We start from the raw sequence: 17,127 nt of genomic DNA on the forward strand, positions 1-17,127 counted from the left end.
CTAGGTTCTGCCTAGACAATACTCTTGGCCCTTGGATTGGGAGCGGTCTTTGATGTCATTCAGCAGTGGTCCTTCCAGATAATTTATGGTGTGGTATTAGCAGGCTGTGAAAGGAGAGCAATCCAGCCCTTTTCAGCTGTCAGGTTGACAGTCACAAAGCACTAAACATAGGGTTATGCTGAGAGAAGAAAGATCTCCGGGGTTCTTCTGTGATGTACAGGAAATATGTTTTAATAAACACTGCATTGTAATATTGCCTATATATTCACCAGACATCTCTCTCCATATTGCAAAACATTGTTAACCTTACTGGGACAATTCAGTCTAGATTTTCAAACAGAGGAGCCTAAAGCAAGCCTCCTAATTCTATATATAGGCATCTGCCTGACTTTTTAAACTGCTGAGCACCAACAGTTCCCACTGAGAGCAATCAGAGCGGTGGAATGTTCAGCGCTTTTGAAAGTCAGGCAGGTGCCTAAAAATGGACTTAGGGTTTAAGGTTCATGCACTTTAGACTCCTGTGTTTGAAAATCCTGGTTCTCTTTGCTTTTCTTTTGATAAGTAATGGCTTTGTTGATTATGAGTTTTTTGTAGAAGCTAATTTCTCAAAATATAGAGTTATACTATTTAGAAATGTAAAATGAAATAACTGGTGAAGATTTGGAAATGAGAACTGTCTGTGCACAATCATTGTATTCACAATATTTCACATAACCATTCCAGTTCAATAGTTGCAAAGTATGGATAGGTATGGGACACTGTGAGATATCATGTCAATGAAACAGATAATGATCGTTTAGCATGATACATAACAGACCATAAATACCCCCTTTGGATTCATTGTAGCTTGCCATTGTATATATTGTTTGTGTGTCTTTACCTGATTAAGTCTTCTAGCTCTACAAGAGTCATTACAGTCATTCTTTTCCTTGTTAGGAATGAGAGTTTCATCCTCTTTTAATATTAATCATAACATCTAATAAAGTTGAAACAAAACTACCATGGTTGAATTGTATTGTCATACCCATGTAAATCAAGAATAGCTTCCTTGAAGTTAATGTTATTCTGCTGGTGGAAAACTGATGTAAATGAGAGATGAATTTGGTCCTGTATCTCTGCTTGCAGATAATACCATGTACAGGTCTTATTATAGCCCACATATTTTGGTTTATGAATGGAATGGTCCTTAGTTTGTCATATTATATGGGATTCTAACAGTATTATAGCATCCAACATTTTAGGGGATACTATTATTAGGTATATCAAGATAAGAGGATGAGTTAAGGATATGGGGCCAGATTCTCAGCTTCAGTGGAGTTTATTCAGATTTTCACCAGATTCAACTGAGAGCAGAATCTAGCTCATAAAAGCCACCATAATGTTCAATTTCTTTGCTGTTGCAGTGTTAAGTACCACTTTATTTGTACCTAGATTTTTTTTCTAGTGTAATATTAGGCTAATGAACAGCATCAGAAAGGAAATATTTCAGACATTTGATTACATCAAGAGCTGTGTAGGTATATAGTAATGAATCCTAGGAAAATAAATAAGGGCAAGTTCAGGAAACTGAAGTGAAAATGCAGCACTGATCTAAATTGAATAATAAAATTCCTGGTCATATTTTGCCATAAATAGTGGTTTGGGAATTTGTCATTCACCTTATTTAAAATTCAGAAATATTAAAGGTATAGAGTTCTCTCATTACAGAAATAATGGAATTCCAGCTATCACAGAGTTGGGGTAATTTAAATAGCTATAGAATGCATTATATCAATAAGTGGAACATCTGTATGAAATGTCCACCTGCTGATATACTACTCAGTGTACTTTACAATGAAATGCACTTAATCATTTTAAGATGTCTTCTAATGAAGCCTTATCGGGATTAACATTTTGAACACAAATACTTTTAGGCATTAAAACTCACGCTCTAAATGAGATTGCATTGTCTTGTTTACCCTTGTTGATTAATAAGCAATCTGTTAACTGTTAGAAGAATCAAATTGTGCCAGTAGTTTAGTAATTCTGCTGTGTTTGTGGATATAATTATCATTTCTTTTGAAGGCTTTGAATTAAAAAAAAATCACTTGCACACTATCAGAAGGCAAAAGAAAGATGTATATTTCTAGATATGTGCACCACTATTTTGCTCCAGTCCTTTGGCTTAGAGTTATTGCACAAGCATAAGTGCTTCTGGAGGGCAAATATTGTTTTGATATACATCACTTCTAGGTATCGCTTCCTTTTTTAAAGCAATTTAATAATGCAGAAGCTTCACTTATTTTTTAAAGAATATTATTGTTTTGTTATTCAAGTTTAGAAGGGGCTGTCCAGCTTAATTATCAATATTTTTCAGCCATTGGCACTTGTGAACTGCTCTGAAAGTTGTGATGAGTTTATTTTACTTTTCTTTTTAAACAGAAAATTAAAAACAAAATACCTGTCCCTTAAGAGAAACAAAAATGCTCAAATGATAGTTGAGATTTTCTCCTAGGGTCATGCACTCTCATCTGTGGCATCCTGCAGAGGAAAACAGATGTTGGCAAGTTACAATTTAAATTATCTGGGGAAACTCCATGCATGAAATACATTATTACATACATTGTGTAATGCCATGAGTAGCTCAAGTGCCAATTAGGAATCATATATTAGATCCACAGCATGCCATGAAAAGGTACATGGTCAAGTGCAAGGCTGAGGACTCTTCCTCATAGATGCCCAGGCTATGTGCCCCCAAACCTCATAGCAATTACTGTAAAAAGACATCCTAAGTTAATACAATCCTGATGCAACGTTGGGTGTGGAGGTGATAGCACTTGAAAACCCCATACATGACCCTATACTGCACAGAAAAGTAGCCAACCATTGTCCTTCAGAATTGTAGAAATGTGTCTCTTAGTTGTGGCACGGGAGATGCACTAGTTGTACTATTATCATATGGGGTTGCTAATGCAATTGTACAGGTTTCTGGAGTATATGCAACATTTCCTGGCCTCAACCGCTATTTGGTAAAAACAAGGCTTGTTCACTGGTTTGAATTGCATGATGAGGCGCAAACGGTATTCCTCTGTTGCACTGTATCTTTCTCATTAAATACAGTGGTTGCTATTAAATATTTATAATTTTGAACACAGATATCATTACTATAGTATTCCTATTTTAATTTCCTATTTATAAGAAATACCTTAGGACTGTTATAATCACAAGAAGCATTTGTAAAGATTGTAAAGAGGACCACTGCACTTCCCTGCTGCACATTTTTCCTCAGGAGTATAACATATGGCCCATCATTTCTAATGGTTCTTCTAAGTAATATATTTTTTCTTTATTTTGATTTTCTAGATCTGCATTGAATTAAACATTGAATTAAACTATGCCATTTTATGAATATAGCATTTATTTATTTTTCCTGAAAGATTCTTAAAATCCATTTTAAAACCTTGAATGACTAGATGTTGGCGGGATAACTAATTTTCAGAGACATGCCCCAGTGGAATAGGGGTTGGGGGGAACCCTGTACGTGCTGTAAATCGTCCAGCATCATTGAGACAGTTAGCTACATGTGGCATTAATTTGAAGGAGTCTTAAAGTAGCTTTGCAGCCTCATTGCCATTATTATTACTATCTGTGAGTGCATCACCAAGCTTTGATATTAAGTATCAAGGAAACAATGAATGGAACACAGACATATTGTAAGAAGACTGGACACTACAAAGTATAAACTTAACAGTTAATTTTATACATTTGTAGACTACACTGCACTGACATCTGATATTTCTCTGTCCTGCAGTCTCTGTGCTGTGAGATCAAACAGAGACGTCGTGGAGTAGCCTCTGTGTTGCGATTATGCCAGCACCTCCTGGATGACCAGGAGACCTGCAATCTGAATGCAGATCACCAGTCTATGCAGTTGATAATTGTAAATCTTGAAAGAAGGTGGGAAGCCATTGTCATGCAAGCTGTCCAGTGGCAAACCAGGCTACAAAAGAAGTTGGGAAAAGTCCCGGTGAGTGATATTTGCTTTAAATAGATCTAGTATTGTTTCATTTGTCACATGGGAGACATCATTCCAGTGGATGGCAAACATATTCATGTTACAGTGGATTTGCTGACTGAAGATGCCATTTCTAATCTTCACAGTCAACAAATAAAGCTTTATTTTTCACAAAACAGTGTTGGATATGGACATGACTGATTAATAAGATAAACTCATAATATACATATTCTGTTTGCTGCATTTTTAATCACATGGGATCTTATTCTGTCAAGGACCGGGCACATTCAACTCCTGTGAAAGCAGTGCAAGTCGAGTTACTCAGAATTTAGCAGGATTGGGCCCATAATTTTTTCGATTTGATTCTTCATAAAAGTTCTGTACACTGTTAATAATGTTTTTAGCACCAGCCTATCACTAAGTGCATTCTTCACATAGAACAGTGTTTCCGAGCCATGTGCCGTGGCACACTGATGTGCCATGGAATTTTGGAAAAGTCACTTGCGAGGAAAAAAAACTCATTTATTTTAATTAGTGTCACAACCAAATTGCATTTTGTGCTGTTGCTCTTTGGGTGAATGTGCATGAGACAGACCTTACATCAAATTTCTCATTAAAAGTAAGGGGTTTTTTAAATAATTTTAACACGGAGGGGTATGCCACACAAATCATTTATTGAAGTAAGTGTGCCTCAGACTGGAAAAGGTTGGGAAACACTGACAGAATACTTTGAGTATGTAATATGTTCTGTACTACTTAAAATATAAGGAAAATGTATTCATCTGGTCTTATCTTAGCAAACAATCCCTAAGACGCAAAATATTATATCACTTATGCTATCAATTAAGTGGTGTCAATTATACAGATCTTGTACAGTATAAAACCATGCTGGAATGGATTAACTATATTTAGACAATAAGCCATATCCCTACTGTTACTCCATTGACAGTAATGGAGGAATTGACCCAACATGTCCTGTGTTACTGTCCTAACACTGAAGTATGAGTACTGCAACCATAGAAGCAATGATGATAATCCTATGCAATACAGGTACTGACGTGCATCATAAAAATAATAGAATGAACAACATATATTTTACTTTATATAATTTTTAGGTTTATAATAAATTTAAAAATAGGAAAAATTACTTTACATCCACCCCTTTCTTGACAGTTTAAGTGACTAGCAATGAAATGTTAACTTTTGTGGGTTTAGGTTGTTTTTTAAACAGAGATTTTTTTTTTGAAGTTCCATTTAAAAGAAAAACAAAAAGTAATAGATCTCTTTGAGTTGTTTATTATTTTTATATAAATATAGCACCCAAAATGTACATGGGATTCTACAGACCCATCAGAAGTCCCTGCCCCGTGTGCTAATGGTCTCAAAAGACCAACTGATAGTGTGTGGGAAAGGGGTTCAGCACAAAAGCAAAGTGGCTGAGGTGATGAATGGCTCACATCTTGATGTTTGCATGGTTTTTTAAAAAAAAGATTATGTATCCAAACCTAATCATAGAACTTCAGGGTTGGAAGGGACCTCAGGAGATCATCTAGTCCAATCCCCTGCTCAAAGAAGGACCAATCCCCAATTAAATCATCCAACAGATTTTTGCCTCATATCCTTAAATGGCCCCTTCAAGGATTGAGCTCACAACCCTGGGTTTAGCAGGCCAATGCTCAAACCACTGAGCTATCCCTCCCCCTATCCCCATGTGTCTGTCTATTTAGCCATTGATTAGTTGTCTAATTTCTTCTAGGTGTTGCAGTAAAAGTGGAACTTAATGAAGGAAATGAATAAGGGCATTGACCTTATGGATTATCATAGAATGGGTACGTCTTTGTAGAAGATGACATGGAAGAAAGTAAAGGAGAGAGTTACTGGAAAAGCAGAGAAACAGGATATCGTGGCTAGCATAAGTGTTGGAGTAGGGGGGAAGGAACAAGGCAAGAGGAAGTGTGGATAATGAGAGATGCAGAGTTACACAGGGCTATGAAGGCAAAGATAAGAACCTGGAACTTGATGTGGAGGAGAAGAACAAACCAATGAAAGGGGGAGAGGTAACATGGTCCCAGTGAAGGTCAAAGAAGAGGATTTTAGCAGCTGTGTGTTGTATTGGCTTGGGGTGGGAGGAAGTATGCATATTAAGGAGGTCAGAGGAGGCTACAGTAAATACCAGAGATAAAAAGGACTGAATTAGAGCTCTAGCTCTAGAAAGAAAAAGTCAGATCTTAAAAATGTTGTGGAGAAAGAAGAGGGAAGACTCCAGGTATGGCTTGAATGTGAAGTGCAAGGGAGGTGGAGGAGTTGGCGCTCATGCTGGTTACTGGAATGGCAGGGAGGGTGATAGTGTGTTCAATAGCAAAAGTGAATAAGCAAGTCCGGAGGTTTGGGGAGGAAAGACCAGGAGTTCAATTTTGACCATGTTTAATTTTAGTTGATAGACATTCAGGAAGGGACATCTGAGAGACAACATGAGATATGGGATTAGATAGTGGGAGACAAATAGGGAGTGGAAAGATTAATTTGTGAGTTATCAGTTTAAAAATGGCCGTTGACGTCACATGAGCAGATGTAACCATCCAATAAAGGGATAAAAGAAGGGGCCAATGGTAGAGCCCTGTTGGACTCCCACAGAAAGCAAAACATAGCAGGAAGAGAACCTGCAAAAGGAGACATTGTTGGAAGGCGAGAGACATAGAAGAACCACCAAGAAAGGACAGTATCACAAAAGTTAAAGAAGGAGAAGATGCTGAAAGATGGTCAGGTGTTGAGATGGAGATCAACTGGGTCAAAAGCAGTAGAGAGGTTGATGAGCTGAAGGCCTCAAGATATAGCAAGGAACAGATAAAATCTCCATTGAAAAGCAGTTTCAATGGAGTGGAAGGCAAAAACCAAATTGGGTGTGTAAGGAACTTGAGGTAGCAGTTGTAGATTGCATACTTAGGCTTAGATCTGAGGGAAAGAAGGGAGATGACAGTTGAGAAAGGAAATAACCAGCTTACTGATGCTTGAATTTTGAAGAGAACAATCCCAAGAGAGTGAGAGGTTGAGAACAGAAGCAAGGGAGGTCAGCAGCAAAATATGGTTGTGAAAAGGGTGCACATTGAGGGATTAGAAGAGGAGAGTTAGTGATGGGGGAAAGGATAATAGCAGAACTTTTTCATTGGAAAAAATTGGATCAAGGGTCTATGAGCCCTTCTCTATTTTTTGCAATGTCTGGTAACTGATCCAACCCTGAGGCAATTTTGGGATTTTTTTATTTTTGTCTATGTTTTTAAATGATAGCAATAGCTCTAAGAAACCATTACCTAGGGCTGTAGAGTTGGACTGGTTTGTTGAGTGGACCTGCTGTAGAGAAACTAGTTGAAGCTTGGAGCTGCAACAGCAAGAGTGTACACTAGCTGTTGTCTTGTACCTTGCAGCACGGAACAAATGCAGTTCTAAAAATCTTGAAGCTCGGTTGCTGGAGGCTGCTGTAATGGGAGTACAATTACCAGAAAGAGGCTGACCTGGGTTTCTACTATATTTCACTGAGATGCGAGCTGCCACAAAGAGGCTAACTGGATATTTTTTTCATTCTTAAAACTTATAGTTGCTGTAGTAAGTATAGCTGTTCTCTTGTGCCTGGAGCAGGAGCAAGATGCAACTGTGAGAAATCCTGGAGGCTGCTGAATAGAGGTCCAAGTTTTTTCAGAGAGAGCATATTCTCTCCTCTTGCACGTGAACAGCTGCTATGTGTAAGCTATTTGCTGTTTGGAGCTGCAGTTATTCTAAATAAGCTGCTATGTGCTAATTAGAGTTCGGCACTGCTGTTGCAGCAGGAGCAAAGTGAGTCTTGTGGCTCTGTTTGGGATTGGAATCGATTGGGAGCCGAGGTAGAGAGACTGTACAAGTGCTGTGTGTTACTTGATGTCTGGATGCCATGGAACTTCACAAGCTGCACACTGCTTTGTTCCCACTTTGCCTGGGGGAAGCAGAACTTGTGTGCTAGACTGAGTTGTCTGCAACCGGGTAGGGTTCATACCTTCCTCTCTGCTGAGAAATGGCAGATATTAAGAACTATCGGGATGCTCATTTAATTTTCATTTAGGGCAGTATTTTGTTTTGGAGTGTTTTGTTGTGGATTTTTTTATAATATGATTGTATAAACATAGCAGTATCCACAGATTTCTGAGGTTGATAAAACCATTTGAATTCTCAGCACTGAAAGATGCACCAACCTCAGTAGAATTCTGGGTTTTTACGCTTCCCCAGTCCTGAGTTGGCATGCTATAGCTTTTCCTTTCACTCAGTTCCTGTGTAGTCATTTCTTGGGATGGTCCCAAGATTGCTTCCTCTGCTTCCCCATCTCTCTGCACTTGATGGTGTGCCAGTCTTGGCACATAAACAGTATCCCCTGGTAACAAGTCTTTATTTGAGGTTGCCCACAGTATACTGTAATTTATGAAAGCAAATGAGATGTTTTATACCTCCGATGGCATCTGACTCTCTGACAGTAAATAAGACAGCTGATTATGTTGCCATACAGAGGCGCAGGAGTTGCTTGCATCTTCCATTCTCCTCTTAATTTGTATACCAGAATTTTCCTTTATCTTTTTACTCTTCCTTATTATCCTCAGTTACTTCTTATTTTGATTGCTTATCCCCTTCTGAAAGCTAGGTTGGAGTTAATTACAAAGGGTTTGTAGGTTTCTTTCAAATTTATTTTATTTCTTGATGCCTTAAAAAAAATCTTTATTGAATTTTTCATTATCCTTGCAATAGGCTGCCTCACAAACCTAGACATAACAAAGAGGTATTAGTATGTAATGCAAAAACCAAAGTCTGGCAAAAGATGGCCCTCTCACGATGCAGAAGAATCTAGAAAGTAGCATTATAATTCAGAATCACTCAAAGGGGCAAAAAAGTTGGCTAGGTTAAAGAGGCTAGGTAAAATAATGATTTGATTTAATTTAAAAACAATAAATGATTCGTTGGTCTTTTGGCTGAAGAATTTACCTGGGAGTTGGGAGACCTGGGACTCTTTATCTGTGCTTCAGTTTCTCTGGGTGTAAAATGGGAATAATAATTTCCTACCTCACAGGGATGTTGCAATGCTTAAGCCATTAGCATTTTTAAAGCACTTTGAGATCCAATTGCATTCTAGTCCTCACATCACCACCTCCAATCTCTAACAGCTGTCTTTCAGTTAGCCAGTACGGGAATATAGAGTATAAAGTCCTATTTTTTAATGAAGCAAAAAGTGTGAATGATTCAGAATGTGAGGCCTATTTATATATGGTACGTCACTGCAAGATTCCCCATGCTACTCTGCAAATGTGCCTCCTCCCAGTTCTGAAAGGACCACCACTTGGTATAAGAGAGTTTAGTCCACCATTTTCATTCAGTCCTTGGCCTCTGGTACTGAGGCTGTCAACAGGACTGCCAAATAGCACCAGTTATATGCTCTAATATTTGAGTAATTACAATTTTTTCTTTTCTTTTTTTGTTAGTCACCACCCCACTTTTATTGTATTTTACAGTTATGGTCTCCTAATTCTTAGTTTCAGAACCACACAAATGGCACATAATATACACCAAAAGAGACCTTACTAGCAGCTTTCTTAGGGTACATCTACACTACAGGTGGGAGTCGATTTAAGATACGCAAATTCAGCTACGTGAATAGCGTAGCTGAATTCGACGTATCGCAGCCGACTTACCCCGCTGTGAGGACGGCGGCAAAATCGACTTCTGCGGCTTCCTGTCGACGGCGCTTACTCCCACCTCCGCTGGTGGAGTAAGAGCGTCGATTCGGGGATCGATTGTCGCGTCCCGTTGGGACGCGATAAATCGATCCCCGAGAGGTCGTTTTCTACCCGCCGATTCAGGCGGGTAGTGTAGACCTAGCCTTAGAAGACAAAGAGACACTTGTGAAAACACTAAATAGCTGAAAGACTTGATTCAGTGCTCTCTACAAGTTGTGTTGAGGTTAGCTGAGGGTGGGACACAAAGATTGCTTACTGCTACCTTTGTGTTACCCTGATCCTGTTGCCATCCAGGGCTATCCCCAGAATGACTTGCACCTATGGCTTCAATAGTTCATTCCAGTAGCCACAGATAGCCAAGTGTAGAGATGCCCTGGCCACATGCCTCCTGGATTCCCCCTTACACTATGGGCCACAATGGGGTTAGTATGAAAGTACACTACCCACACAAGCAGAAACTTTTGCCAGCCAGTTTGGCTGTCATTGCAGCTGTTTTACACTGCTGGAGTAGCACAAAGTACATGTAGTGCTGCCAAGGACTGGGGTCCAAATCTATATTTTCAAATTGTTATTCTCCCAAAGTTTGCACCTCCCATACCCCTGTCTTTCTCAATTACTGGAGAAGCTGCTCATTCCATAAGCAGAGCTCCCATAGATGTCAGGTACTCTGCTCATGCAATAAGTGCAGAATTCTGATCAGTTTTATGCAGAAATTCACAATCTCTTTTCTCAATCAACAGAGATTGCTAATTATTGAGGGGGCAGTACTAATCAGACTCATAAAATAGATGTTTTCAGCCAAGAAAATTTGGGTTCAGAATGCTCTAATTTTCAAACTGCCCTGTAATACCTCTGAAATATTCCTGTCTTTTAGTCTTTTTATGGTGTTAACGTCCACTTCTGTGCTTCATGCAAATTTTTTTTATCTCCCGAGTCATCCTGTATGTACACTGCACTATATGTCCAGAAAAAGCCCCATGTGTATTGGCTCTGAAAGTATGCTGTACATCCAGCCACATAATTGAAAATAATAAGGCCAAAATAAATGGGATGGCCTTGGGGTATAACACCCAAGGGATTCAATTGGTGTCGCTTTGCATCAATGTCCATGCGTCATGGTAATTGAGGTAACATAACCAATTACCACATTTTAATTAGAGTTGTAAGGACTTGGGAAAATCTGTAATGGTGAGACAGCTCACTTAAAAAAAAAAAAAAAGGGTTTCTTTCGCTCTCTTTTCCATGAGCTTGTTTCTTGGATGCTTATTTCTTAGGAGGGGAAGACGGTTCTTAATGTGCTGTTTGGGATTTTTCCCAGCCTCCTCTTTGAGTCTTTATAATTCACTTTGAAAAACAAAATGTTAAAAACTTCTACATGGCTGCTGAGCTGATATCTCATTCCTTTCCCCTGTTCGCCTGCCTCTCTCTGGCACATTTGGGAAAAGAAAACAGTTTTTTAAAATACTGAATTCAGAGCTAAATCAAATCTCCCCCTCACTTTTTCTGTGTCCTTTTCATTGATACATTTAAAAAAAAAAAAAAAAAAAGCAATGGACTGATATTTGTTCTAAACTCCAGAGTTGACAAATGTATTAGTTATTGCTCCATTACTTTGTTAGGTAGCAAAACTAAACAAAAACTTACTCAACTGAAAGAGTTTAATTAAGCCATTATTTTTGTAAGGTTGGAGATAGCTGAAAAAAAGCTGTGTAAAGTTTAGAAGTGCTACATAAGGGTCTGATCCTGTGGGATGCTGAAAATCCTCAGCTTTCCCATTATCTTACTTGGTGAGGAGGACATTCAACGTCCTGTACAAAGTGCTCTTCTGCTTTACATAATCAAGCCCTATCAAAGTCATTAGTTAATTCCTTATATTTACTAAATTACAAATGACTTCTCCTAGAAGAGAGTACGCTAATACAGCATTTAGCTTGTTTCACAAAAAGATTCCTATTCATTTTTTCATGTCACCGTCATATTTTTCAAATCATCAAGTCAGAACCACTGATGTCAAAATTTGAAATTCCTGTTGCATTGGGTGGCAGCTTTTTAAAAATGAACTTTTTGTGATTTTAGACTCAGTGACAGGTGCTAGTCTATTTGATCTCTGTAGGGCTTCTGAAAGAGAAACACCATTGGCTTCCCTCTAGATGGAAAAGGAAATAACCTCAGTGGAGAAGCTAGCTAAACTGAGTGAAAACAGGTGCCAAGCTTGACTGTCTTGGTAGCTGAAGTACTATATTTATTTACAGCATTAGCAGTGGCACTTTCGTGCTCTCCAAAACTACACCCCTCCACAAACAAGATACCTGGCCATCTGGAGGATCTTCCTGTATGATCCAGAGGAAAGCTGAGGTTCCTTGTCCTTGAAATCCTTTGAGCTGTCTGCCAAGGGTGTCAATCAGTGCCAAATGTAGTGGTGGTTTTGTGAGATAAACACCAATAAACCAAACTCATCAAATCATTTCATATAGGTCTGCAAACAGTCAGATGTAAAAGACTTTCAGTCACTACCAACCTGACCCCAGTTTTGACCAACAATCTAGAGGTGAGAAACTCCATATCACACTGCCAACTCTTTTAGCCATTTAGCCTTCCCAAATGGCAGTTTTTAACACATCTGAGTGTGGCATATTCTCACTACAAACCATCACAAGGCTAATGGATACATTCAAGCTAATAATATGAATTAAGTTTAGCAGGAAAATGCCAGTCAGCTGAGGGAGCTCTAAAAGGAGATCATTTGAGCTCACTGCCAGTGGGTCAGATCATTTGCTATGGCTCTGATTTTAAACATGTTATTTGGCACATTTTAGTTTAAACGAAGTTCAGTTTGAAGCCGGGGACGGGAGGAACAAGCCCCAGGCAGGACTAGGCAAGAAGGTGATAATGGTGTGTTCAGGGGACAGGTGCTAAAGCCAGCATCACTTTGCACATTGCCAGCAGTATCAGGCCTGGCGGGAATAAAAAGAAAAGAAGCGTGCTCCCAGACTAGCTTACCCTTCAGCCTCAGGCAGAGAAGATTTGGGGGGTAGGCTGAGCAATCAAGCCTGGGGAGAAGCCATGGACTAGATTTTGTTGCTCATTTATTTGATTTAAAAAGTCAAGCCCTAAGAAGGGGGGGTGAGATTTGCCCATGTATAGTTTGTGTGGACTGGGGCTTGGAGTAGGTAAGAGGTACCTGCTTAGTCGGTGATACCATTCATAGCTGAACATGGATTTGTAAGGATTTTTTTTAATTATTTTGGCTGTTGTTGCTCTGTTGTATTCATGAAAGAGAGGAGCAGAGTTGACTGCCCGGGGGACTGCAGTCCTCTCTCCATGCACTGAAGAGATGCAGCATAAGCAATAGTGGTGTAGGCTTGTCTACACTGCCTCTCACCAGTACAGCTCTCCATTGAACTAGAAGGATAACTTCTAGGGTTAAGATAATAGGACATGCCCTTTAAGACCTTTTCTCTCTGTTAAAACTATCAAAAAAGGCAGCATGTATTGCTAATTGTGGTTGTGTTGAGTATGATATGGATTCCAGTGGATTGAAACCAAGAAGTACATTTCTAATAGGCCACTGAACAGCCATCAAATAGTAACAAATTTCAGTGACTACTCACCTCAGTTGAATTGAAAATATTGACCGAGAGGTGAAAGTCTCTCTGACCTATTACAAAGCCCCTGACACATCTAGTCTTCCACCCTCACCACAGTATCTGGCCAAATCTGCGGAACATCATTTGGAAGTTGCTTACTTCAATGAACATGAGCACAAAAGGATGAATGGAATTAAATTAAAAGAAAAGAATTATTTTAATGAGAAAATCAATTGCTGCAAATACTTAATTACCCCCCATTCTCTTCCTTGATTTTTTTTTCTATTTCTTGATGCAGCGCACACTTTTCTGTGAAGTATTTGAAAGCTATCCAGTTTTTAACTTTAGAAACTGGCTTTCTTTGTATGAGTGGTAATGTTTACTTCAGGCTGGCCATGTTTGTAAAGAAAACATTCTACATGCAAAATAAATCACACATACATACATTTTCCAGTATATTTTAAATTAAAACTTGGATGCCTGTTCTTGCATTCACTGCTAGGTGTACTACTTACTACGGTGAGTACTTGACTTCATTCAGACTAGTCAAGGTAGCAAGGACCATGCAATTGGTAACGTTTGGCAGTATCGGACCTTTCATGCTTTGTTGTTATAGTTGTTTTAAACCATATTGCAAGTTAGAATGGGGTAAAAAATTGTATATCTGTGTTAGTGTCCTTCAGTCACTCTCATGAGCAGTTTTCAGTAATCTATTTCATGGACTGAAGAGCCTTCTATTTTCATCATAAATACTATGAAGTCATTCTCTCATATAATATATATGTATATATATGAAAAATTTTACGGTGTAGTGAGGCTTAAAGTTTTTTTATCCTGATATTAAGATTTCAATATTTCTTACAAATGGCAAAGCCACAATGAGTTATAATAATTCCAAACATGTCTCAATAAGATTTGTACATTGAACAACGTCATCAATGTTGCATATGCCACCTATTTTACAGAAAAAAATATTTTATAAACCTTTTGGAAAGTTTTTTTAAAATGTTTTATGCACTTTTTTTTATATTCCTTCTTCTGGGAAGCCAGATGTCTTAGTTACTATCTATCAAAATGTATTGGACACTGTCATGGAGTCACTGGGTCAGTGCTCTGGAACTACTCCATACAAAGCCAGCCAGGACTCTGGGGGAGCATGCCTCCTCTCTCTGACATACTGTCTCCAGGGCAAGAAGCTTACGCAGCTTCGACCTTCCTGAGTCTGACCTCGGAGCATTCAGCATCCCCTTCCACATCATGCACTTCCTGCAGCGAGTCCACCCGGGCGGGGCTCCTGGTGAAGCCAGAGGGCCCTAAACCCCAACTCTGCAGTCAGATGTGACTCTCAGCCAGCAAAACAGCAAAACAGAAGGTTTATTAGTCAACAGGAACACAGCGTAGGACAGTACTTGTTAGAACAGAAATCAGTGACTTTCATTCAAGTCAAAGTTTCAAGCAAAGTTTAGAGATTCCCAAACCTGAGCCATTCTTTTTAGGTGACAGATCTGAGGAACTGTCCCAGATTCAGGTATCATTAGAGCAGGTTTTGGAACAAATTGATAAATTAAACAGCAATAAGTCACCACGACCAGATGGTATTCACGCAAGAGTTCTGAAGGAACTTAAATGTGAAATTGCAGAACTAACTGTAATCTGTAACCTATCATTTAAATCAGCTTCAGTACCACATGACTGGAGGACAGCTAATGTGATGACAGTTTTTTAAAAGGACTCCAGAGGCGATCCCAGCAATTACAGGCCTGTAAGCCCAACTTTAGTACCGGGCAAACTGGTTGAAACTATAATAAAGAACAATATTGTCAGACATATAGATGAACATAATTTGTTGAGGAAAAGTCAACATGGTTTTAGTAAAGGGAAATCATGCCTCACCAATCTACTAGAATTCTTTGAGGGGGTCAACAAGCATGTGGACCAAGGTGATCCAGTGGATATAGTGTACTTAGATTTTCAGAAAGCCTTTGACAAGGTCCCTCACCAAAGGCTCTTATGCAAAGTAAGCTGCCACGGGATAAGAGGGAAGGTGCTCTCATGGATTGGTAACTAGTTAAAAGAGTAGGTATATATTGTCAGTTTTCAGAATGGAGAGAGGTAAATAGTGGTGTCGCCCAGGGGTCTGTTCTAGGACCAGTCCTATTCAAAATATTCATAAATGATGTGGGAAAAGGGATAAACAGTGAGGTGGCAAAATTTGCAGATGATACAAAATTACTAAAGATTGTTAAGAGCCAGGCAGACTGCGAAGAGCTACAAAAGGATCTCTTAAAACTGGATGACTGGGCAACAAAATGGCAGATGAAATTCAATGTTGATAAATGCATAATCCCAACTATACATATAAAATGGTGGAGTCTAAATTAGCTGCAACCACTCAAGAAAGAGATCTTGGGGTTATTGTGGATAGTTCTTGAAAACATCCACTCAATGTGCAGCGGCAGTCAAAAAAGCCAACAGAATGCTGGGAATAATTAAGAAAGGGATAGATAATAGGACAGAAAATATCATGTTGTCTCTATATAAATCCATGGTACGCCCACATCTTGAATACTGTATGCAGATGTGGTCGCCCCATCTCAAAAAAGATATATTGGAATTTTCATAATTTTAAACTCAAATATCAAATATTTTAAAATTTTCATAATTTTAAACTCAAATATCTCAGGATCTTCTAAGGTCCTTCAGTGCTGTATTATCCTACACACTGAGGTGCTGGGAATCCTTCTTTCCAGTGTGTATAAAGCTCCCATCTCTGTTGTCACACAGGTGAAAAATTTTGACCATACCACACCTTTAAGCGGTAGGCTGTTGTCTAGTTTGCCGGGGAAGGGGTTTAGCGCTTTACAGGCTGGGGTGAGAGAGGGGCTCGGAAGCGGCTCCAAAAGGGTCAGCGTGGCAACGCTGACATATCCCCAGGGACTGGAAGGACTGGGGAATTTATAAGGGACAGGCCCAACAAGAAAAGCCTCTTTTCCCCAGACCAGGTGGAGTGGCACCTCCCCTCCCTCCCCTTAGAGCTGGTAAAATAACAGGTTTGGTCAGGGCCTGATGTGGGCATTGCACTAACCGCTCCTTTCTAGGGGGGCTGGCAAGGAATTTTTCCCTCACCACCAGATTGGCCAAGGTGGAGTGAGTGGTGCGAGGGGTTTGGGGGAGGGTCACCTTCCCCACAGCAGATTGGGCGGGGGGCTTTGTTAGGGTGAGAAGGGAAGGGAGTTAGGCTATGATATTGCAACTTATTATGTAAGTGTGGGGCGGCTGTCCAGTGCAGGTACTCTATAGGGAAGGGATACAGTGACCTGATAAATGGGTTGGAAAAGGGCTTAAAAAGGAGGTGTTTGTTAAAGGAGCGGAATGGGGGGGGGGGGTCAGGGCTCCTGTGACTGGTACAGCAGGGAGACAACCCCTTTAACTTATAGCCCACCATAACCCTTTTTCAAGGGTAGGAGGGATGGTAAGGTCCCAGCAATGGGTTGGCTAGGGGACCACAACAGAAGAAAGGAGGGAGGGGCTGGTGGAAGCCCCCAGGTGGATATTGAAATGATCATGGAGTTACCTGCACTGTACATGTTTATCTTCTGGATAATCCCAGACATCTAATAATAAAGTTGCAGCCTGATTAAACCATATATAGTGTCTCCTGTCCTCCCTTCAGTATATCCAGGCAATAGACTTGTTCCTAGGCTGAATATTTCCCATCTTGTGCCACAGACCAGTGTCATTTTGGGTTTGGAGTAAGAGAATTTAACATTTGGTGGGAAGAAGACAACAATTCTTTGCC

The 17,127-nt window shown here is 39.6% G+C and overlaps 1 protein-coding gene across 1 annotated transcript in view; it reads left to right on the top strand.

Annotated features, from left to right (window-relative positions):
• Window positions 1-17,127, top strand: part of AKAP6 (A-kinase anchoring protein 6) — a 303,477-nt gene that overhangs the window by 261,760 nt on the left and 24,590 nt on the right. Inside the window, exon 12 of the mRNA XM_054028181.1 lies at window positions 3,791-4,006. Within this exon, the coding sequence (XP_053884156.1) occupies window positions 3,791-4,006 (216 nt within the window). The remainder of the gene's footprint in view (window positions 1-3,790; window positions 4,007-17,127) is intronic.

Source organism: Malaclemys terrapin, chromosome 4, assembly GCF_027887155.1.
Source record: "Malaclemys terrapin pileata isolate rMalTer1 chromosome 4, rMalTer1.hap1, whole genome shotgun sequence".
Classification (NCBI taxonomy): Eukaryota; Metazoa; Chordata; order Testudines; family Emydidae; genus Malaclemys; species Malaclemys terrapin.